Source organism: Palaemon carinicauda, chromosome 13 (assembly GCF_036898095.1).
Source record: "Palaemon carinicauda isolate YSFRI2023 chromosome 13, ASM3689809v2, whole genome shotgun sequence".
Classification (NCBI taxonomy): Eukaryota; Metazoa; Arthropoda; class Malacostraca; order Decapoda; family Palaemonidae; genus Palaemon; species Palaemon carinicauda.
The window spans coordinates 59,792,676-59,817,675 of NC_090737.1; the positions used below are offsets into that span (position 1 = coordinate 59,792,676).

Below are 25,000 nucleotides of genomic sequence, written 5' to 3' on the forward strand. Positions count from 1 at the left end.
TCGTACTATTGATTTAATTTTTACCTAGTGCTTTTATATTTGTGATTTTTTTATGAATAAAATTATTATACCAGGTGATTTATTCTTGCAATTATTGTAAATATCGATATTACTATTGCTAGTCATTTACTTTTTAACTTGTGATATTTATAATATGTATGAATTTTCTTTTGAATAAAATCATAAGAGTACGAAACAGCTATTTTCGCCTTTCAAACATATAAAGCTCAATAACAAATGACTTTAGTCATTTCGTGAAATGTCTGGTCACCAAATTCAGTCGTTTCACGAAAAGGCTGGAATTTTCAGTCAATTCATTTCAATTCATGAATTGACTGACCCCTACAGGCATTATATGAAATGACTAACAGTTTTAGTCATTTCACGAAATAACTGATTTCACAGTTTGACTGTAACATATATATATATATATATATATACATATTGGAGTAGGGAGACGCGTTCTGTTTTTTCATTCATTTATTTGCGCCGACGTTTCGTATCAGCTTGATACATTTTCCAGGCTGAAACGATTACAAGTTAATTGTGTATAAGTAAAAAGATACACACAACGTTTACCAACACCAAAATTAAAAAGCTTTTTAATAAATTAAGAATAAAAACAGAGTAAAAACAGAAACACAGAATAAGAGTGACGAGTGGAAATCCTCCACTCCTCGGGACCGAAGACGGAGGAGAAACAGGGCGGCAAAGAGGAAGCTTCCGAAAGTCATGGTGCCAGCGAATCGTAGTCCAGCATGTCAATCCAGCATAGAAGTATGGAGACAGGAGTAATTACTCAAGCATAAACATATTGGAGTAGGGAGACGCGTTCTGTTTTTTCATTCATTTATTTGCGCCGACGTTTCGTATCAGCTTGATACATTTTCCAGGCTGAAACGATTACAAGTTAATTGTGTATAAGTAAAAAGATACACACAACGTTTACCAACACCAAAATTAAAAAGCTTTTTAATAAATTAAGAATAAAAACAGAGTAAAAACAGAAACACAGAATAAGAGTGACGAGTGTATCTTTTTACTTATACACAATTAACTTGTAATCGTTTCAGCCTGGAAAATGTATCAAGCTGATACGAAACGTCGGCGCAAATAAATGAATGAAAAAACAGAACGCGTCTCCCTACTCCAATATGTTTATGCTTGAGTAATTACTCCTGTCTCCATACTTATATATATATATATATATATATATATACAATAATACAATAATACCTTGAGCTACGAGTTTAATCCGTTCCGGGACCGAGCTCGTATTTCAATTTCCTCATATCTCAGATAAATTTTTCTAATATAAAATAACTGAAAAAAAAATAATCCGTTCCCACCCTCAGAAAAGAACCCTAAAATCAGTATATTATAGAGGAAAAACATGTTTTTAATTGTTGTCATCAACATCATACACTAACAAAATAACAAGGTTTATAAACTGGTTATGAAATGTACCATTATTATGGAGTTCTTACCTTCGAGGAAGACGGTAGCGGCTAACGGCGGGGTATGTGGAGGAGGAGGATGAGGGAGAGAGGATGGGGAGGAGAGACTTGATAACATCACGTTCGGTACGCAACACTTTTGTAACACTACGTAACATAAACTTTACTTTAAATTCAACTTGAATGAATTTAGACTTTAAATTTAACTTAAATTAAATTATCTTACTGTACACACACTTAAAAATAAAATGTTAATCTTACATTACACTAAACTTAATTCTACATTTTGTTTTCATTTTAATTATTTTACTTTCTTCTTCTTCTGGCTTGGCTCTTTTTGCCTCGCTTTCACCTGCACTTTTTGACGGCCTTTTTAAAATGAGCCTATTTAGGGATGTTTGCTTTTGTGTCCCCATCAATATGTTGCGAAAATGACGCACGCAAGTGTCGTCACACAAGGCTAACGTACGACCACTCGCCAACTAGTCCGGGTGCCTCTTTTCCATAAAATTATAATACTCCTGCTACTTCACTAACATGTTTTTAATTTCTGCCGTAGAAAGGCGGCCCTCGTCTTCCACCTCCTCCTCGCTACTGAGCTCCTGCAACACCTCCAAATGTTGCATCACCTGGAACTTGATCAATTCCTGTGTCGTGAGCTCTTCCTGATGCTCCTCAACAAGGTTGGGTACGTCTTCCTCGTCTACCTCTAGCCCCATGGACTTTCCAAGAGACACGATTTCATCCGTCACAACAGGTTCGGGGTCATCAGGGTTGGTCGTATTGAACCCTTCAAAGTCCCTCTTAGCGACGGAAGCTGGCCACAATTTCTTCCACGCTCAATTAGGAGTTCATGTAGTGACACCCTGCATTGCATCGTCTATAATTTTCAAACAATGGACGATGTTGAAATGTTATTTCCAAAATTCCTGAAGGGTGAGATTGGTGTTGTCTGTGATATCGAAGCATTTCTTCAACAAATGTTACGTGTACAGTTTTTTAAAGTTGGAAATAACTTGCTCGTCCATAGGCTGGAGCAGTGGCATGGTGTTGGGCGGAAGATAAAGGACCTTGATGAACATGAATTCATCTAGAATGTCCTCTTCGAGACCAGGAGGGTGACCAGGGGCATTGTCGAGGACCAAGAGATATTTCAATGACAGTTTTTTCTCAGCCAAATATTTTTTGACTGCCGGACTAAAGGTCAGATTAACACACTCTGTGAAGAAATGCCGGATAACCCAAGCCTTAGCATTAGCGCGCCACATCACTTGCAGTTTCTCTTTCAAGATCCTTTGGCTCTTTAAAGCATGGGGATTTTCAGAGTGGTACACCAGCTGTGGCTTGACCTTATAGTCACCGCTGGCATTGGCACACAAGGCTAAAGTTAACCGGTCCTTCATGGGTTTATGGCCTGGTAGTCTCTTCTGCTCTGCTGTAATGAAAGTCCACCTGGGCATCTTCATCCAGAAAAGGCCAGTTTCATCGCAGTTGAAGACTTGTTGGGGGATGAAGCCATGTTGGGCGATAACCAAATCATAGGTTGTGATGAAGTCCACCGTGGCTTTCGCGTCGGAACTTGCTGCTACCCCATGCCTCAAACTCGAGTGTATCCCAGTCCTTTTCTTGAAATTAGCCACCCAGCCATGACTGTCTTTGGAGGTTTCCGCTGGAGTCGAAGTCTCCCCTTTCTCGGCTGCTTGCTTCCCTTTCAAGTCCTCATAGATTCGACTGGCTTTCTCGCATATGATTGTCTCGGTCATGCTATCTCCCGGCAACTGTTTCTCCTTTATCCAGATCAAAAGAATCCTCTCTATCGCATCGTGAATATCATTACGCAGCCTGGAAAGGATGGTTACTCCTTTGGAAAGCTTGGTGTTCTTTATAGCATCCTTCTACTTAAGGATGGTACATATATTCGATGTACTCCTCTCATAATGGGGCGCCAGCTCAGTCACTTGTACACCACTCATGTTTTGCGATTATTTCATACTTCATCTTCATTGTCATCATACGCTTTTTTTTCTCACTACCTTTGTTTGCACTCGCTTGCCATGGACCCATTGCTTATTCACTTAATTCTGCACTGATTCACGCAAAAAAACACGTAAAAAAAGCAAACAATACGGCCGATGCTCGGAGATAACTTTACGCGACGGAGATCTGACGGGAAACACCGAGTGATGCTGTCCTCGTGAGGAGCCTCTCGCACATGCTGCCACCTGGTGGCTGCATAGGGAACTATTGTACCTCGTATATAAAATTTTTCTCTTATCTCAGAATAAAAATTTGCTCGGAACTCTCCTCGTATCTCAATTTTCTAGTATGTTTGGTTGCTCGTATATCAAGGTATTACTGTGTATATATATATATATATATATATATGTATATATATATATATATATATATATGTATGTATATATATATATATATATATATACAGATAATCAAGAAGAAAAACTTCTATGAAAAACTAAACTAACTTTAGATGACTCTTAAGCAACGTTTCCTTAATCAACAGGACATTTTTGAAGGTTAAAAGAAAAAAAACATAAACCACCAGTAGAACTAGCTAGTATTAAATCCACATTGTTGTTTAATGACAAATTAAATGAGGAGGTAGATGGAGTAGCAATAGGATAGCCACCTGGATCAACCTTGGCAAATATATTATTATGTTACTGTGAAGAGGAATAGCTGTGTGATTGCCCTTTAGAATTCATTTTTTTTCTTTCTTCCCTACACAGGTGGACAATACATAAGTAGTTTTTAAAAACTCTAACAATGTAAACCAGTTTCCAACTAATTTAAGTTCAAAACATTATTATATAATTTACAAAGAAAGTGAACATGGGATACTTTACCCTTTCTCGGTGTCTTTGTTTCACGGAAACATAATACCTGTGAAACGTCATCTTTTAAGAAAATAAAAAATAGATAAATAAAAAACATTCAAAGAACTAAGTTTTCACTTTTTAAGTTCAGAGCAAATAAAAAATGTACAAAACTAGCACATTAAAGACTTTTTTCATAAATGTTACCTTGTATGTTCAACTTATCTGAGGTTTCCAGAAGAGGAAAATTTTCTTAAGTCATTCTATTTGAACAATGGGTTCCCTCTGAACCTCATTTATAATCAAGTTAAGCAGATTTTAGATAAAATTTACAATCAAAATTTAGTAATTCGAACAGCTAATAAGAAAAAAAAAAGTTTTCTTCCCATTTTATGGTTATGTTTCAGAGCGACTAAAAACTGACGTTATGAATGTTGAGTGGAAGTGCTATTCCCAAATAGATATAAAACTTATCTTAACAAACAAGCTCTCATTGGCCTACTTTTTTATATATAAAGTAAGCCTACCTACTCACCTGTCATATGTTGTCATGCATTCATGTGCACTCTGTAATGAGTGCTACACTGGAAACCAGTCTAGACAGCTTCAGTGTAGGATTTAGGAGCACATGGGAAGACTAGTGATCACCCAGAGACCTTTAGGTAGGAACTCAATTTCGTCTTTTTATGTCCATTGATTTAAATCTGATCATGCCACTTCCATCAAAAACCTCAAAATCACTGACACACAGAGTAATATCAGCCAAATGAGAATATTGTAGACTTTGTACACTACATTCTTAAGTCATAACCCAGCTTGAATGAGGGCTTACCTGTTCAGTTGCTAGTGACCCCATGATCATTTTTTGCGTCTGTTGGTTGCTGCTCTGAGTGGGTAGTCGTTATCTTCAACGAGTAATTAGGTTTTATTAGTAATGAAGTCTTTTATATCGTTTTAAGCCCATTGATTCGTTTGATTATAAAGCTTGTTGTGGCGTGTTTAAAAGTATATCTTCCTAATCATATATCTATGATAATTTTTATTAATTTCACATGGAATCAATTACATATTGTCATTTATTTTGTTATTAATTGTTAAGCTACAACCCTAGTTGGAAAAGCAAGATACTATAAGTCCAGGGGGCCCAACAGGGAAAATAGCCCAGTAAGGAAATGAAACAAGGGAAAATTAAATATTATAAAAACAGTAACATAAGAATAAATATTTCCTATATAAACTATAAATACTTTAACAAAAGAGGAGGAGAAAAAATTAGATAGAATAGTGTGCCCGAGTGTACCCTCAAGCAAGAAAACTCTAGCCCAAGACAGTGGAAGACCATGGCACAGAGGGGATGGCACTACTCAAGATTAGAAAACAATGGTTTGATTTTAGAATATCCTTCTCCTAGAAGAGCTGCTTACCAGAGCTAAAGACTCTCTTCTACCCTTACCAAGAGGAAAGTAGCCACTGAACAATTGGAGTGTAGTAGTTAACCCCTTTGGGTGAAGAAGAAACATTTGGTAAAATCAGTGTTGTCAGGTGTATGAGGACGGAGAACAATCTGAAAAGAATAGGCCATACAAGTCGGTGCATGTGTAGGCAAAGGGAAAGAACCATAACCAGAGAGAAGGATCCAATGCAGTATTGTCTGGCCAGTCAAAGGACCCAATAACTCTCTACCAGTAGTATATCAACGGGTGGCTGGTGCCTTGGACAACCTACTACCTACAAGATAATATAACAAGATAGCTGTCAAATATATATAATGTATATTCACATATACTGCATTTACTTTATATATATATATATATATATACACATATATGTGAGTGTATATATATATATATATATATACACACATATATGTATGAATATAAATAAATATATATGTATATATATGCATATATATATATATATATATAAGTATATATACATATATATACAGTATATATACATATATATATATATATATATATATAAATATACATGTATATTTATATATATATATATATATGCGTGTGTGTGTATAAATATAAAAATATACCTATATATACACACACACACACACAAACATATATATATATACATATATATATATATATATATATTTATATATATATATATATATATATATGTACATATATATACATATATATATATATATATATAATATATACACACACACACACACACACATATATATATATATATATATAATATTGCACATTTAGACATTTTTTCCATCCTCATATAAACCATACATTGTTCATCGCCTATTATCTTGATTCTCTCTACCTCAGGATCAGAGACCCAACGGGGAATCAACTCAAATGTAATAACTTCTGGTCGGCCGGGTAATCGAACCCGGCCCCAAGAATCTATAATCTCAAGTTGAAACCTCCTTGGGGCTCTAATCCTGAGGTAGAGAGAATCCAGATATATATATATATATATATATATATATATGTCTATATATATATATATATATATATATATAATTTATAGCATCTTAATTAACCATTCAAAGCGATGTTTTGCAACAGCTGAACTACGATTTATACTGTATTAAAAGTATATTCATGAATGTGCTTTCCCGGCCCTGCTTCCCATTTATCAGTATTAGAATTTTATCTTTTCTTTTAGAAAAAAACTGACTCTTCATTTTCTGTGTTTTTATATTATAGTTTTTCCAAAACACAAAAATTATGCTTCATGTCTCTTTTATCTTTCCTTTTTAATCATTGGAACCGTGTTTTTTATTCTGTTTTGTCAGGATTTAGCCTCGAATACTCTCCTCACTTCTTTAGCCTCATATTTACTTGTTTTTCGATGGCAATTTACATACTCTTAAACTCCCCGTTCATAGCAAGCTCTTTTTTAGCTTTATTATAATTATATTTTAACATCTCTTCAATGGAACATTTTGTTCGGCTTAACATTGTAGGATTACTTTGTAAATTACTTTATTTAGTTGACTATCTCCTTTATGTTGCATAACTGAGTTATATTCTCTGAAATTCAATGTCAGTTTCACCGGATACTGTTCCGTATTGATTCCTGATATACAATTTTAAGTATATCTTCATCCAACTGTAGTCTTTCATCTCTTTACATATATTCTATGTAAATATCAAGATGATTTGAAATATTCTGAGTTTTATTCAAAATTTCTATTCATATTATATTTCATATCCAAAATAAATACCTCATTGTTTGAAAGAAAAAAAAATTCAGGGCCACATATCCTTCCGATGAAGTTCAAGGCTATCATCTTCTATAATTTTGTTCGTCTCTATTGTACAAAAATTCGCTACTTTTTTTTTAAGTTATTTGTTTTCGTGTATAATATCCTTTCCTGGGTTTACATTTTTATTTCTTTTTTTATTTTTAACTCATTATTTCCTAAAATAAACAATTCTTTCAATCATCGAATCTATTCAGAAAGAGGAAATCATCTGCTCCCTAGTTTGAAATCTGTTTTTTGTAAAGGCCTTGAAACATTTGGTGTCCTTCTTACAATCTCCAATGCTGCAATGCTCTAATGGTCAGGAAGTTCGTATGATTAACCTTGATTCTAGTGCTGCCTTTCACAGTGTTAATCAAGTGTCCATTGTTTTCAAAATCAAACTGTTTGGAGTGGGTGAGTCATTTCTTAGCATCATTATAGAATTTTTAGGTAATAGATCGCAGAGTTGTTGTTGATGGGCCCCATAGTGAGTATAGGAATTTGATATCTTGTGTTCCTCAGGGTCGTGTTCTTGGTCCATTACTTTTCATGCTATATACACATGACATGTGGTTTGACCTAGAAAACAAGCCTGTTTGATATGCAGAGGATGCTGTACTCTTTGCATCAATTCCATCTCCTCAATGAAGATCGGAGGTTCCTAAATCCCTTAATAGAGATCTAACTAAATTTAGTGTATGGGGCAAATTATGGGGCATGATGTTGAATCCTAACTCAACTCAAAGTATGATTGTAAGTGGGTCAAGGAGAGTGGCTCTTCAATCTCTGGTTCTCAGCATTAATTATGTTTCTTTAACTTTGTATTACTCTATTATTATTTTAGGTGTGATTCTCGGAAGTAGATTCACTTTTGAGAAACATATTAAGTCTGTGTCGTATTCAATTGTGAAAAAAAGGCTTATGAAGACTTTTAATTCTTTCCTTCTTCCTTCATTCGAGTATTGTTCTCCTGTCATGTCTTCAGCTACTGATTCTCATCGTCATTAGTTGGACAGGAACTTGATATCTATTAATTTTCTAATTCCTGATCTATATATTAATCTCTGGCAACGTCGTTCAATTACTTCGTTACGTATGTTGCATAAGATGTTTCATAATTCTGATCATCCTTTACATTCAGATCTTCCTGGATCGTCCCAACCTGTTCGTAATGATTGCCATGCAGTTAATTCTAATAGTCAGGCCTTATACATTATGAGGCTCAATACTACACAGTATTCTAGACATTTCTTTCCAGGTATGCCCAAGTTGTGGAACGATCTTCCTAGTTGGGTAGTTGAATTGGTAGAAGAGGCTGACGTAAACCTTTTTAAAATTTGTATTATTTTCTATCAAAATATATTTCAAATTTTAACCTTTTCTATAATGATCTTTTTAAATTCACATCAGTGGTGTCATTTCTCTGTTTTTATTCTATTCTTTCCAAGTAACTACACTTTTCATTAAGAATATTAGTTGTCAGATTTGCACTTATTTTATTTTTCTTCTTTCTTCCCTTTATCTTCAACCAGCTGTCTCAGCCATAAGGTTTTAACGTTTTTCCTCCTCGGAGGCTTTTTAGCGTTCTGATTATTCAGTGCATATCAGCCACTTATCATTTTAATCTTCTCTCGTCCCATTCTTTCGTTTTGCTTTGAATTAGGTCCACAGCTTTTGCAAGACCTGAATTTCTATTTAGATCTCATTAACACATTTTGTTATCGTGTGTTTCAATTCAATTATGTGAAGTATAATATCTAGTCAATGTCAAATTATATGTTTCATATCATTACAATAATTAACAATGAAATGCTGCATTAATGGCTGAGAGCATGATTGATTGACAGACTATGTCTGGGTGGGGGAAATGTCATAAATGACTATAGATCAGCAGTCTTCGTTATAATGCCGACATTTTTCCAAATGTAGTCTTCAAACGTTGTTGAAAAGATGACTATAGTTCAATTAAAAATGGCAATGTCAAAAAAGATAAAAAAAAGAATAATATAAAAAAATAGGAACTCTTGAAATAAATATAAGAGCAATATTCCATCACTCACACACACAAACATATATATATATATATATATATAGAGAGAGAGAGAGAGAGAGAGAGAGAGAGAGAGAGAGAGATAACACTTTTTTTATTATAAAAAAGGGGGAACTATGTGTAGATGCTACTTTTACAATACATATTTACATTATGTAAAATGCATGAAAGTTTTGATCATTCGTTTACTTCTAGTGACAGGTGGAGTTCTGGCAATATTGAAGGACAATATAATTAATTGATATATTTTAAGCAATATCGTATGGTTCACATGAGAAACAAGACTTATTACGTCGTGAAACCATTCTTCTATATCAATTTTTAGGATTTAAAAGCCAATTCCTATAAAAAAATTAAAACATCAACCTTGCAACGAAGAATTTATTTTGGATTCCCTTAGACGGAAAAGGTAGACTTGTAATTCTATAGAGTAACTGTTACTATTTCTCTAGCAACCTTTTTCATTCATAAAATTCTGTATCACTGGATCCTATTAGACGTTATAGCATTCACTTCTAGACATTGTGAATTTTACTTTTTTATATATTTCTTATCAAAGAAAACTTCTAGAATGGTTTAGAAATCACTCTTTTAATCAATAATAAACAAAATATTTATTATCAGAAAAGATTTTGAGGAACAAAATATAAAAAAAAGAAAAAAAATATCGAAATATACTTCCCTTTCACCCCACTAAAAATTATACCTGACTCCAATTAAGATCATCGTTGTTGGTCGCCTGAAAATGCCGGTTTTAGCCTTCCATGATTTGAATTGGTGATTTAATCATATGACTTCGTGAATAGTAAACTCGGTTCAACTCAGTAGCATTGAATAATTCTTGTTTATTCGTGCTAGGAACAACTGTTACTTAATTGCAGGTAAATATTTCAAATACTATTGAATTTATGATTGGATGACCATTGACATGCTTGGTTTTCAATATGGAAATCAAATTTGGCTATCAATGCATATAGAATCATGTAATAATTTTCTTCGGTTACTTAGACATGTGACGCTTAATATAATTTTACCGTTCTTCTTTATATTTCAGAATCACAATTATTTTCTAAAAGAAGCAAAAATTAAACAAAAATTCGAATGCAGGTCCAGCAAGTCTTTTGCGTAACCCCGATCGATATTCATTTTTAGTTGTTTGTATATTATCTAATATCCACAGGCTTTTTTCTATGAAAATATCTGTATAGCCTTAAATCTTTTCCACTTTACGCTGGCTTTCATAGATGAACTAAAGACTAAAAGTATATATATCCATCACTAAACCTCATTAAGCGGAGATGTTATGAAGCCTTATTTTTATACAAAAAAGGATATCGTCAAAGGACTAAGATGTCTCTCGGTCAAAAGAGATGAAAAAGAAAAGTAAAGACCCATGGACATAAAAACAGAATGAAGTTCTATTTCAGTATCTTACATTGCTTACCAGCAAACACTACCCACACAAACACACACATGTATATATATATACATATATATATATATATATATATATATATTTATATATATATATATATATATACAGTATATATATATATATATATATATATATATATATATATATATATATGTATATATATATATATATATATGCGTAAAAATCACAGGAAAACGTGATGATCAGATGTAGAAGAACCACAGGGAAAATGAAAATACGAAATATACACTTAAGTCCTGACTAGTTTCGTGATACTTCCTCAGAGGAAGTATCACGAAACTAGTGTATATTTTGTATTTTAATTTTCCCTGTGGTTCTTCTGCATATATATATATATATATATATATACGTATATATATATATATATATATATATATCTGAATTGGGATATCTAAACGTGGTGAAAGGGTTCGCATATCGCTTTGCCCAGTAAAGCTATACTAGTCAGGGCCGCTCATATTATGTTCCCCACTATCACCAATATGCACTGGCCAGCGTGGTAATGCAAACTGGCTAAACCCTTAACATGAATGAACATGTCTCAGGCCTTTGTTGCATGGCTATTGAACTTTTCAAGACCAGGGAACTATGGTTTGATTTTTTAGCTTCCTTTTCCTGGAAGAGATGCTTACTATAGCTAAAAAGTCTATTGTACCCTTATCAAGAGGAAAGTAGCCACTGAACAATTATATTGCAGTAGTTAACCCCTTGAGCGAGGAATCCTGTGAGAAATGACCACTCGCTAGGGAATAGCTTGCTTAGTTCAAGAGGATTGGGAACCCAGATTAGGCCCACATGATTACGTATTTGGTACTTTTTAACTAAATTTGGTATGTTGTCGGGTATCGAGTACAATTGGTAGACTACATCTAATTTTGAAAAAGCCAAATTTTGGTACTTTTCACTCTCTTTATTTTGTATATAATATAGATCTATGAAATCTGACTTGAAATAATCATATGGAGGAACGTGATAAGCATTCTTTGTCGGCTCCTACGGGGTGGTGATTTGTCCGCTACGGTGTTAATATATTTATTTTTCTTGAGGTCATTATAGGATTACCTTTTCCGTTTATCCCCATTAATCAGAGTCCAAGTGTTTCCTGGGAGGAATATACTAAATGGATTTTTAGATCTTTCTGGAGATTATCTCTTGATGAAGCACTACTACACTTTTAATTACGCGTACTTGTTTTCACGTTAATTTATATAAAAAAAAATGAAAACGTCTGCGTTTATATAGGCAGAGAGAAAATGTGAGAGAGATATACAGAAGTTAATAGAATTATTAGAAGCTACTTAAATTACCCTTTATCCATATTTTCCACCTTCATTTTTTCCTATGAAGAGAATTCATAAAACTTTATATTTTTTTTTTACCTTTTGTTTCAGTATCTATCTATTATCAGAATACAAGATACTATTGCACGAGTAAGGCAGAATACTGTGTGGTTTTAAAGATAAAATATACTATGAAAAAGTTGAAATTTAAGGAAATCATGTTTTGGTGAATGAAAATGTGAAAAGAAAACCTAAAATAAAGAGCAATGAAATGCATAATATTACAAAGTGGTGAAATGCAATCAGTTTATCTTTATAATATAAAAAGTGCTCCGATCAAGGGACGAAGTATGGTATACTGTACGTGTCTAAATAGGCGAGTCACCCCCATCAGCATGCTAGACCGTTCCCACACACGTACGAGACTGGCGGGCCATACCACGGCCATACTGGCAATCGTGACGGGATTGGCCTCTCTGGTCAAACATGCTGAGACAAGGTCTATCTATACCTTGTTCTGAGAGGATGAGAGAACTGGCTAGTTCGCGCCAACTGCGATCAAATGAGCGTGCCAATCCTCTGCTTGTATGGCCTGATTTAGTAGGAGGACAGGAGAGTATGAAAATAATAGGGCCGACTATTTGGTCTATGTGTAGGCAAAGGGAAAATGATCCGCAATTAGAGAGAAGGATTCAATGTATTACCGTCTGGCCAATCAAAGTACCCAATAACTATCTTGCGGTAGTATCTCAACGGATGGATGTGTGTGTGTGTGTGTGTGTGTGATCTTTGCCTACGGGCAAAAATAACATATTGGTATTTTTTTTTTTTTCGATATTGCATAAACGAGATTATTACACTTGTATAGCAAGGACACCAGTAGACGGCGAGCAGAGCTATACAAACTCGTCATAAAGCAAGAAGTGCATTCTGCCTCCCCTAATATGCTAACATTGCTAAATTTGTGGAAATCTCCATCATGAAGGGATACATATTTACTCATTTAAAAAAGTCATGATACTTTAATAAAATTAGTACACGCACTGTACAAGATCGAAAGTTCATTTAGTAAGTCTATATACAATATGGCTCTGTCCAGGGTCTTGGGATATATATATATATATATATATATGTGTGTGTGTGTGTGTGTGTGTGTGTGTGTGTGAGTCTTACAAGGCGCTTATTTAAAGTTCAGTACTCCAGTAGGAAAATCATACATTGAGAGGGCTTGTTTTAAAATTCACGCTAAAATATATGAAAGCCAAAAAAATTATGTAGATAATTCATGAATATACAAAATAAATCTCATTAATAATGGTCGTGGGAAGAACAGATTTACTGCCCTTGACTTTACAACGACATTGTTCTAAGCTGATGAAAAAAGTATGAATGAATAAACGGTACATGGCGGCTATTCAAATACTCATCAAATGTTACTTCTATAGTCATTCAGTACAGAAGACAGGAAACTAATGTTTCAAAAGAATTATTAATTCAACCCACAAAGTATGGCATATTTATGTAATTTAACTATCTTATGTTGCTTTCCTCCTCTGAAAACGCAGTTTGGAAGGTTTGTTTGCTGAATTGTGTTTATTTGATTGCGCAATAATCTTTACGTCTAGTTTATTCGAAAAACAGACACAGTATGAAAGAGGTTTGGATATATATATATATATATATATATATATATATATATATATATATATATATATATATATATATATTGCAGTACCTTTGTGAAAGCTTTTCTGCTTGACAATTTCTCTAAAAAAATACATTGTATGTATTAGCTTATATTGCTTGACCTTGTGACGGGCCGAGAGAGGGTTGTGAACTCAAAGGCAGGATGCAATCAACTGAGTTTTATTGTTATAGAACACTCTCCTTTATATAAAAAACCTCAAGGCAACAGGACATAACAAGTAAACAAGACAGACAATGTTACAGAGGAAACAGCAGACATGAATTTTCATGTTCGTTTAGTGCAAGGGAAGAGCGAAGATACAAGCATAATATATGCAAAAGGAATTATGTACAATTGTGTGACACACGGTTGGTACATGGCTCCCCCCCTAAAAATGACATACTGTATATGTTAAATAGGGCGCCCTGATCTGGAGAGGCGAACTGTAGGCAGGTCATCTGGCAGAAGATAAGCAGGTTTTAGAGGATCAATGGAGACCCAGTCTTCTTTGCCCCGAATGTTTAGTAGGAATGCTTTCGGACTGGGTTGGATCACAAGGAAAGGGCCCGTGTAAGGGGCGTTAGTGGTGTCTTGCTAGTGTCGTTGTGCAGGAAGACGTGCGTTGCAGAGTGCAAGTCCGTTGGTATGTGATGCTTCGCTGGGGGCTTGTAAGTCTGGCGGCACAGAGTAAATTTTCCCACGACGTGACGTATGCGCTGGAGATCGTCGGAGGAGGTTGTAGAAGGAAAAAATTCGGCAGGGACGACCAACGGGTCGCCATACACCATTTCAGCTGCCGAGACGTCGAGGGCGTCTTTAGGAGTGATCCTTAGTCCCAGGAGGACCCAGGGAAGCTGAGTAAACCAGTTGCAATTCTTGCAGTGGGACATCGAAGCTGCTTTGAGGGTGCGATGAAAACGTTCAACCATTCCATTGGCAGCGGGGTTGTAGGCCGTTGTCTGATGTAGGGTGATGCCCAGGAGATTCACCAATGACGTCCACAATTGAGAGGTGAAAGTGGTTCCCTTGTCAGAAGTAATATGCTCAGGGATACCGAATCTTGAAATCCATCCAGAGAGTAAGGCAGATGTACATGAGGCAGACGCTGCAGCTTCCATGGGAATGGCTTCAGGCCAACGAGTGGAGCGGTCGATGACGGTAAACAGGTAACGATGTCCTTGTGATGTGGGTAGGGGGCCTACAACGTCGACGTGAATGTGTGCGAAACCACGCGGAGGTTGAGGAAAGGTGCCCACTCCTGAATCCATGTGTCGATGTACTTTGGAAGTTTGGCAAGAAGTACAGGCGCGGACCCAATCCTTAGCATCCTTAGAAATGCCGTGCAAAATGAACTTTGCCTTCAGCAGCTGTGCAGTAGAACTGCACGAGGGATGTGAAAGGCCGTGAATGAAATCAAACACCTGTCGGCGCATGGGAGCAGGAATCCAAGGTCGCGGTCTACCAGTACTGACGTCACAGAGGAGGGTGGTGTTGGAGTCTTCGAGGGGAAAATCTTCCCAACGGAGGGACGTGCAGGATGTCCTACAAGCTTGATACTCTGGGTCCTGTCGTTGGGCTTCAGCCAGGGCGTTGTAATCCAATCCCAGTTGAACGGCAGCCAACGTGTTTCTTGACAGGGCATCGGCAACGGGATTCATTTTCCCAGGGACGTATTGGAGGGTGCAATTGTATTCAGCCACGGCGGAGAGATGTCGGCGTTGACGGGCGGACCAGGCGTCAGACTGTCGAGTGGAGGCGTGCACCAGAGGCATGTGGTCTGTGCGAATGACGTAGGGCGTACCTTCTAAGAAATGGCGAAAGTGACGGACAGCCAAGTGCACCGCCAGCAATTCTCGATCGAAGGTAGAATAACCCGATTCTGCCTTGGACAGTTTTCTGCTGAAGAAGGCCAATGGGCGGGGCGAGCCTTTGACCACCTGCTCGAGTACTGCACCAATAGCGACGTCGCTGGCATCGGTGGAGAGAAGGAGAGGGGCGTGTGGGATAGGAAAAGTGAGAGCCGCAGCAGTTGATAGGGCCTTCTTTGCATTGCAGAAGGCTGCTTCTTGAAGGGGACCCCACTTCAGGTCCTTTGGCTTGCCCTTGAGGGAGGCGTAGAGGGGAGCAAGAGTGGCGGCAATGGCTGGCAGAAAACGGTGATAATAGTTGATCATGCCCAAGAATTCCTGCGGAGCTTTGACGGTCGAGGGCGCGGGGAAGGGATGGACTCCTTCAGGAGTGATACGGTGCCCTAAGAACGACACTTTGTTGGCGCTAAAGGTACACTTGTCGTACCGGACTACAAGGCCGTTTTGTTGCAGGCGGTCGAGCACGATGCGCAGGTGACGGAGGTGTTCCTCTTTTGAGGAGGAGAACACAAGTATGTCGTCCACATAACATACACATAAAGGGAGGTCCCCTAAGATGCCATCCATGAGACGTTGAAACGTTTCCCCAGCATTACGAAGGCCAAAACAGGAGTAATTGAAGGTGTATGTGCCAAATGGAGTGGTGATGGCGGTCTTGGGGATGTCTTCTGGGTTCATAGGCACCTGATGATACCCCTTCAGGAGGTCGAGCGTAGAGAAAACCTTCGCTTTGTGCAGGTAGGAGGTCACATCGGCAATGTTTGGGAGGGGGTAGTGATCCGGTTCTGTTTGCATGTTGAGGCGCCTGTAATCCACGCACGGACGGAGGGAGCCGTCTTTCTTCAGACGATGTGTAAGGGTGACGACCATGGGCTGGAGGCCTTTTGGCAAAGGCCCATTTTCTCCATTTCGGCGAATGTCTGTTTGGCGGCTGCCAATCGTTTCGGTGCCAGACGTCTGAATTTTGCGAAGACTGGGGGTCCCGTCGTCTTGATATGGTGATAAATACCGTGCTTGGCAGGAACCGTGGGCGTTTGGCGAAGTTCTGGACGGAAAACTTCCGGGTACGACGTGAGGAGGTGGGCGTAGGCATCCGTGGGTGCGCTAATGTGGAGAGCGAGGTTAGAGGGGGCGGGTTGAAGAGGTGTCGACAAGTACGAGTCTGCATCGACCAATCGTCGGTGGGCGACATCGACCAGAAGGTGGAAATGAGAGAGGAAATCCGCACCGAGGATTGGCATTTTGACGTCAGCAACGAGAAACTTCCAATTGAATTTACCGTTTGCGAACGATAATGTGAGGTTCTCGTAACCGTAGGTGGGTATCGCAGATCCGTTGGCAGCTACCAAGCGGACGTCGGCAGATGTAGACAGACTACGTCGTGCATTGAAGAGTTTCCTTGGCAAAAGAGAACGACAAGCACCCGTGTCTACCAAAAATCGCATGCCCGTTCCTGCATCCTGTAAAAAGAAAAGATTAGAAACATGGGAGGCCACCGCCACAAGCGATGGCCTACTTATACGTTTTTTGGCCACTGACAATCCTTGGCACATTTCTTCGCGGTTGCCCCGAATCTGAAGTGGTAGTAGCAAAACTGCGGCGGATGGGAGGTAGTAAGTGGCTGTAGAAGTCGTTCGTTGGGGCGCTAGCGATTGGTGGGTGGTGGACGGCTTTGTCGCCGCTTCGGCACGTCACGGGGTAGGCGTGTATGTCCTATGGCATTCATGTCAGCTTCGGTTGACGTTGAATAGGCATCCTCGTCGTCAGAGGTGGAGGCGTTGATGGAGGTCTTGAAGTGGCAGTCCATAAGGGCGTCGGCTTTGGTCATCAAATCCTTTATGGGTAAACTATCGACATCGGGTATGGCAGCGCGTACAGGTTCGGGTAAACGGCGTATCCAAAGGTCACGAAGTATATTCACCTCACGAGGAGAGCCGTCTGCGGCAGGTTGAAGGCGAGCGATACTGGTCATTTCCCTGAGGGCAAGCGAAGCCCTTTGGTCCCCCAACGGTTGTTGCGCGAGCTGAAAAAGCTTTGCTATACGGGCGGCTGGCGACGGCAAGTACTGCTGCAGAAGGTATGTTTTGAGGGCGTCATACGCTATTGTGGTGTCTCCTTGTTCACAAAGCCAGTCGGATATTTCTGGGAAGGTGTCCTCGGGTATCGCCGTGAGAACATAATCCGCTTTGGTGGTTGAGCGAGTCACGCCCCTGATACGAAAGTGGACTTCTGTGTGTTGAAACCAAGCAAACGCTTCTCCGCTGGCGAACGGTGAAAGTTTCAATGGGGCGGCCGCAGCGCCAACTGCTGTAGTAGAGTCCGTCTCCGTCATAGTACCAACGATGGAGGGGCGAGGGAGGTGGGGGTGGAAGGCAGTGGGAGCGAGTCGACTTCCGGGGTCACCAATGTGACGGGCCGAGAGAGGGTTGTGAACCCAAAGGCAGGATGCAATCAACTGAGTTATATTGTTATAGAACACTCTCCTTTACATACAAAACCTCAAGGCAACAGGACATAACAAGTTAACAAGACAGACAATGTTACAGAGGAAACAGCAGACATGAATTTTCATGTTCGTTTAGTGCGAGGGAAGAGCGAAGATACAAGCATAATATATGCAAAATGAATTATGTACAATTGTGTGACACATGGTTGGTACAACCTCTTCTAAAAATACACGAATATCTGAAAACGATTTGTAAAAACACCGTTTTACGCTCTTGAATATTGCACTAGAAGGAGAATGAGCTAATTGGGTCGGTTAGTCTACAATTTATATTTGCAAACCTTGAAGATAGAATCCTAACCATTGGACAAATTTCTATAAACTCTTTTCTTATAGTGATTACTTAGAAAAGCCATTGGTTTATTGATTTATCTAATTTTCTCTGAGCTGAATAAATGGAATTGTGTTGTTATAAAAAAAAAAGTTTACTCCATCTATTTTGTCAACAGATATGGAAATAGAAGAAAAAAGTTCTCCTATGCACAATCCAATAACCTGGTAACATAATATGAATTTTCTAAAAAAAAAAAATGGCTATGATTGATAACTTATTGATATCTACAGACAAATAGAATTTATATCGTTAAAACGAAACTAACACTCAACCTATTATAATGTTCGTGCGTACTATGAGAGTTTAGTTATTGACCATACAAAGATAGACCATATATGTTATGCAATTTGCTCATGTAAAAAACTAGTCATATCTACATTTATATTAGATAATATAATAACATAACCCTCTTTGCGCTTCCAAATATCGAATATGAAGTTTTGACTTTCATGGAAGCTGATTCCTACTATTCAGAATTTATACATTTTGTGAAATAACATTATTTTTATTCTGACCAAGTATCATTCGATAATACATTTCTCATTGTGCTATTGTCCCTGTGGGAGCTTAAGGGTTTGTAGCAACCTGCGTTTCAGACTATGGTTGCAGCTTAGCTATTATTTTTATTATTATTATTATTATTATTATTATTTTTATTATTATTATTATAATATTACAGAACTGATGACCGGGCCAGAGAGTGACTGATATTCGTGGCTCCTAGCCTTTGGCTCCAGTTCAGATCCCAAGCGTTGTTGGTGGCTAGATTGTCCGGTTTTAGCTTAGGCTTTGGGCACAACTGGCCGTACTACCAGTTATACGGGAAAAAATTGTGGGAAATCGTGGGTGTGACGCAAGGGGCACGCAACAGTCTTTGACCTCATAGTCCGCCATTTACCAGCCGCAGAATCGTCATTCGCTGCACTAAAATGTTCTGCGGCAGTCAAGAAAATTTGTAGTCGCAGACAGAATGCACGTCTGACGCAAGTAAGCCGTGCGTGTGACTTACGTGCAACTTACGTGCCGTAGGATTTTATGTGGCATGATCTCAGCACATTGGTCGTGCGTGTAATTTGCGTGTAACTTGCGTCACAAGTACGATCTGCGCACGTTTGTCATACGGAATTAAAGGAAGTACGTGCAGATTCTGCGGCTGGTATACGGCGGTCTACGAAGTCAAAGACTGTTGCGTGCCCCTTGCGTCACACTCACCATTTCACAAAAATTTTGCCTGTATACTCACCGTAGCTGGTAATACGACCAATTGTGCCCAAGGCCTTGCATCGCAGGAGTTCATGGCTACGACTGAAAAATTCCCAGACACGTATGGCTAAAAAATTTGTATGGGGAGTTTGGCCCAATACCTTAATAATGACAATGTAGAAGATACTAACTTTATTCTGCATTACATATGCTTACTACTTGTGGACGCTTGAATGTTAAATCTCTCTGAAAATAGTGTTTGAAGCAAAATGTGAGGCGAAAAAGTTAAAACAGAAATTGTAGACTGTTTATAGGTCAAGGAAACCTAATATCCCTTCTCATATTTTCTCTATCATGTAAAAATCTAGTCATATCTACATTTATATTAGATAACATAATAACATAATCCTCTTTGCACTTCCAAATATCGAATATGAAGTTTTGACTTTCAAGAAAGCTGATTCCAACTATTCAGAATTTATACATTTTGTGAAATAACATTATTTTTATTCTGACCAAGTATCATTCGATAATACATTTCTCATTGTGCTATTGTCCCTGTGGGAGCTTAAGGGTTTGTAGCAAACTACGTTTCAGACTATGGATGCAGCTTATCTATTGTTATTATCATTATTTTTATTATTATTATTATTATTATTATTATTATCTTTATTATTATTTTTATTTTACACAACCGATGACCGGGCCAGAGAGTGACTGATATTCGTGGCTCCTAGCCTTTGGCTCCAGTTGAGATCCCAAGCGTTGTTGGTGGCTAGGTTGTCCGGTTTTAGCTTAGGCCTTGGGCACAACTGGCCGTACTACCAGTTATACAGGAAAATCTTTTGTGAAATCGTGGGTTTGACGCAAGGGGCACGCAACAGTCTTTGACCTCATAGCCCGCCATATACCAGCCGCAGAATCTTCACTCGCTGCACTAAAATGTTCTGCGGGAGTCAAGAAAACTTGTAGTCGCAGACAGAATGCACGTCTGACGCAAGTAAGCCGTGCATGCGACTTACGTGCAACTTACGTGCTGTAGGATTTTATGTGGCATGATCTCCGCACATTGGTCGTGTATGTAATTTGCGTGTAACTTGCGTCACAAGTACGAGCTACGCACGTTTGTCGTACGGATTTAATGGAAGTACGTGCAGATTCTGCGGCTGGTATACGGCGGTCTACGAAGTCAAAGACTGTTGCGTGCCCCTTGCGTCACACTCACGATTTCAAAAAAATTTTGCCCTTTTACCCACCGTAGCTGGCAGTACGGCCAATTGTGCCCAAGGCCTTGCATCGCAAGAGTTCATGGCTACGGCTGAAAAATTCCCAGACACTTACGGCTAAAAAATTCGTATGGGAAGTTTTGCCCAAGGCCTTAATGATGACAATGCAAAAGATACTTCCTTTATTCTGCATTGCGTATGCTTACTATTTGTGGATGCTCGAATGTTAAATCTCTCCGAAATTAGTGTTTGAAGCAAAATGTGAGGCGAAAAAGTTAAAACAGAAAATGTAGACTGTGTAGACTGTTTATAGGTCAAGGAAACCAAATATCCCTTCTCATATTTTCTCTATCAGTATCGTTTTAATTAACGACATGCCATTCATTTGAAATTCCATTAGTGAATATATTCTACCTCTCTCTTCTTAATTTTCCATGAAATACTACACTGAAAAAGTTTATGAAGCTTCCAAGATATATATCAGTTACGGGGAGATTATTTTTATTCTTCTATTTTGCTGTTTTGAATATTTTTTTTTTTTTATCCAGAGAGGAAAAATATAATTTAGAAATACTGGATAAATATTTAAGCTCTCAAATGTTCCATACCTTTGATAGGTAAGTAGTAGGTTGGCCAGGGCACCAACCGTCCGTTGAGATACTACAAGTAGATAGTTATTGGATCCTTTGAATGGCCAGAGAGTAATGCATTGGATCCCTCTCTCTGGTAACGGCCAGTTTTTTTTTTTTCCTACACATACACCGAATAGTCTGGCCTATTCTTTACAGATTCTCGTCTTTCCTCATACAACTGACAACAAGGAGACTACTAAACACTTCTTCACCCTAGGGGTTAATTACTGTACTGCAATTGTTCAGTTCACTTTCCTCTTGGTAAGGGTAGAAAAGACTCTTCAGATATGGTAAACAGCTTCTCTAGGAGAAGGACACTCCAAAATTAAACCATTGTTTTCTAGTCTTGGGTAGTGCCATAGCCTCTGTACCATGGTCTTCCACTGCCTTGGGTTAGAGTTATCTTGCTTGAGGATACACTCGGGCACACTATTCTATCTGATTTTTTTCTCTTCCTCTTGGTTTTTTAAATAGTGTGTTGGGCAGGCTTAATAGAAGGGCCATGGATGCCTGGTGGTATATCAAGAGGTTGTCATTTCCTTATCTGATTATTTTTCTTCTTAAAACCATCCTTACTGTCCTCCCTTCAGTTGATGTGGCTATCCTGGAGGATGTTTAGCCTTGCATGGTGTATCGGCTCCTCCATGTTGACCAGTTTTTCCGACTTTTTACTATAATCTATGGGTTTGATCAATCACTTTATTTATAATTCTATCCATATTGTTTATGTTATAATTCTTGTTAATTTAGTCTTTAAGTATGATGTCTCTTTTTTATTACTATTAATTCTCATGCTGTCTGGAGATATTGAGCAAATTCCGGAACCAGCAAGTCCTAGATTTTGTCAATGTCGTCTTCTATATTGCAATATTCATAGTCTTCATGCAAATATTCAAGACCTTACAGTTGCGTCCAGACAGTATGATATTCTTTTGTGCTCAGAAACTTTGGTTTCTAATATGAGGCACTCATCTGAGCTCCTTATAACTGGTTTTAAGAAGCCAATAATGTTGAAACATGATTCCATCCCTAGGGCCAGGGGAATGGCGCTGTATATTAACACCAAGTACCCTGCTTCTCAAAAGTCCTGCTATGAATGTGGATGTCATGAGATTCAGGTAATAAAAGTTTGTGACATGCATAACAACTTTTATTTGTGTTCGATCTATTGGAATCCAGACATATCTTCGATTGTCTTCTTACCATTATGGCTAAGATACAAGAAGATGATAGAAAGGCTTTTTTTTGTCTTTGTTGGTGATTTTAATGCTCACAATAGGGAGTGGTTAAGTTATATCTCTCCTACCGACCGCCATGGGTTAAGAGCTGTAGAATTTGCCTCTGAATCAGGCTGTGAGCAAATCATAAGTGAAGCTACTCACATGTCTGATAATTGCTTGGACCTTGTATACACTAACTCCCCTGGCGTTATAACAAGTAAGGTTGGTTCTCCAGTCGCAACATCTGATCATGCCTTGATTTCATTAGTAGTGAAGAATAATCAGTCTATCCTTGATGTATCATACTCTTGTTAAAATTATATGAAATCTTAAGCAGACTGGAATGAAATTTTGCATGATCTTTTGTGTTTGAATTGGTCACAATTGTATAGTAGTATTAATCCTGTTGTCCCTTTGAATTAGAATCTAGTCAACATAATTGATAGGCGTATCCCGTATCTTAGGTATCGAGTGAAGGATAAACCATGGTTCAATGATAATACTAGACGTGCTTATTTGGTGAAGCTATAGGCCTATCATCTTTGGAAGGTTAACAGATCAGATTTGACCTGGAATAACTATTCTCAGCATAGAGCTTTTGCTCACAGATTTTATGCCTTAACTGAAAAGGAATACAATTTAACCACAATAGAAACCCTTTCTGGTGAAACTCAAGAACATAAATGGTGGTCTACACTTAAATCTGCACTCTTTGGTGTAGATGTAACAGTTCCTCCTTTACTTAAACCAGATGGCTCAGTCACTCACTGTCCAAAGGAAAGGGAACCCTTTTGGCTGATGTTTTTGACAGTAAGCAGGGTAATGAGAAACTTGAACTTCCTCAATCTTGTTTTCCTGAGACTTAACTAACTAGTTTAGCTTTTCGATCTCGTGAAGTTAAAGCTCTGTTGATGGACCTTGATACTTATGGAGGTGTGTCCCAAATAGTATTTTCCAAATAGTATTTTTCATTTGTTTTTCATAAAGACTGCAGATTTCTTAGCTCCAAGGTTATCTGTTATTTTGCGCAAGTTAGCAAGAAAAGGAGCTTTTAGCACTTGTTGGAAAATTGGTAATGTTACTCTTTTATGTAAATGTGATTTTGGTAGCTCAAGTCTAACTGATTACTGCCCAATTTCCAAAACTCCCATATTATCTTAAGTTTTTGAACGTCTTTTGGCAAAACGTCTTAATAGGTTTGCTGAAGGTATTCATCTATTCCCTAGTTTACAATTTGGTTTTCGTAAAGGCCTTGGAGCATGCGATGTCCTTCTTACAATCTCCAATGTTGTACAGAAATCACTTAATTGTGGTCAGGAAGTTCATATGATTGGTCTTGATTTTAGTGCGGCCTTTGACCATGTTAATCATGAGGCCCTTGTTTTCAAACTCAAACAGTTGGTAGTGGATGGGTCGTTTCATATCATTATTATTGATCTTTTAAGTAATAGATCTCAAAGAGTAGTTGTTGGTGGGCACAATAGTGAGTATAGGAATGTGATATCTGGTGTTCCTCAGGGTAGTTTTCTTGGCCCATTACCTTTCATGCTATTTACACATGACATGTGGTTTGGTCCAGAAAACAAGCTTGTTGCATATGCAGATGATGCTACTCTCTTTGCATCAGTTCCATCCCCTGAATGTAGATCCGAGGTAGCTGAATCCCTTAATAGAGATCTAGCTAAAATTAGTGCATGGTGCAAATTATGGGGTATGAAGATGAATCCTAACAAAAATCAAAGTATGATTGTAAGTAGGTCAAGGACAGTGGCTCCTCAACATCCGGATCTCAGTATTGATAATGTTTCTTTAACTTTGTATGACTCTTTTAAAATTTTAGGTGTGATTCTCAACAGCAAATATACTTTTGAGAAACATATTAGGTCTGTCTCTTCTTCAATTGCACAAAAAAATTGGCTTATTGAGAAAGTCTTTTAAGGTTTCCGGTGATCAATCTATTCTGAAGAAGTGTTTTAATTCTTTCATTCTACCTTGTTTCGAATATTGTTCTCCTGTCT

The 25,000-nt window shown here is 37.9% G+C and overlaps 1 protein-coding gene across 6 annotated transcripts in view; it reads right to left on the reverse strand.

Moving 5' to 3' along the window:
• The window catches only part of LOC137652303 (UDP-glycosyltransferase UGT5-like), a 144,960-nt gene that overhangs the window by 96,468 nt on the left and 23,492 nt on the right, over positions 1-25,000 (reverse strand). For 2 of the 6 annotated variants that reach the window (XM_068385622.1, XM_068385621.1), the window contains exon 1: positions 5,124-5,132. The exons of 2 other annotated variants lie outside the window; for them this stretch is intronic. Coding sequence is in view for 2 of the 4 variants with exons in the window: in XM_068385619.1 (XP_068241720.1) it covers positions 4,827-4,843 (17 nt within the window). In the remaining 2 variants the exon portion in view is untranslated. Of the gene's footprint in view, positions 1-4,826; positions 5,032-5,123; positions 5,133-25,000 lie in introns of those variants that run through there. 2 more of the 6 variants (XM_068385619.1, XM_068385620.1) reach the window with 2 other exon arrangements.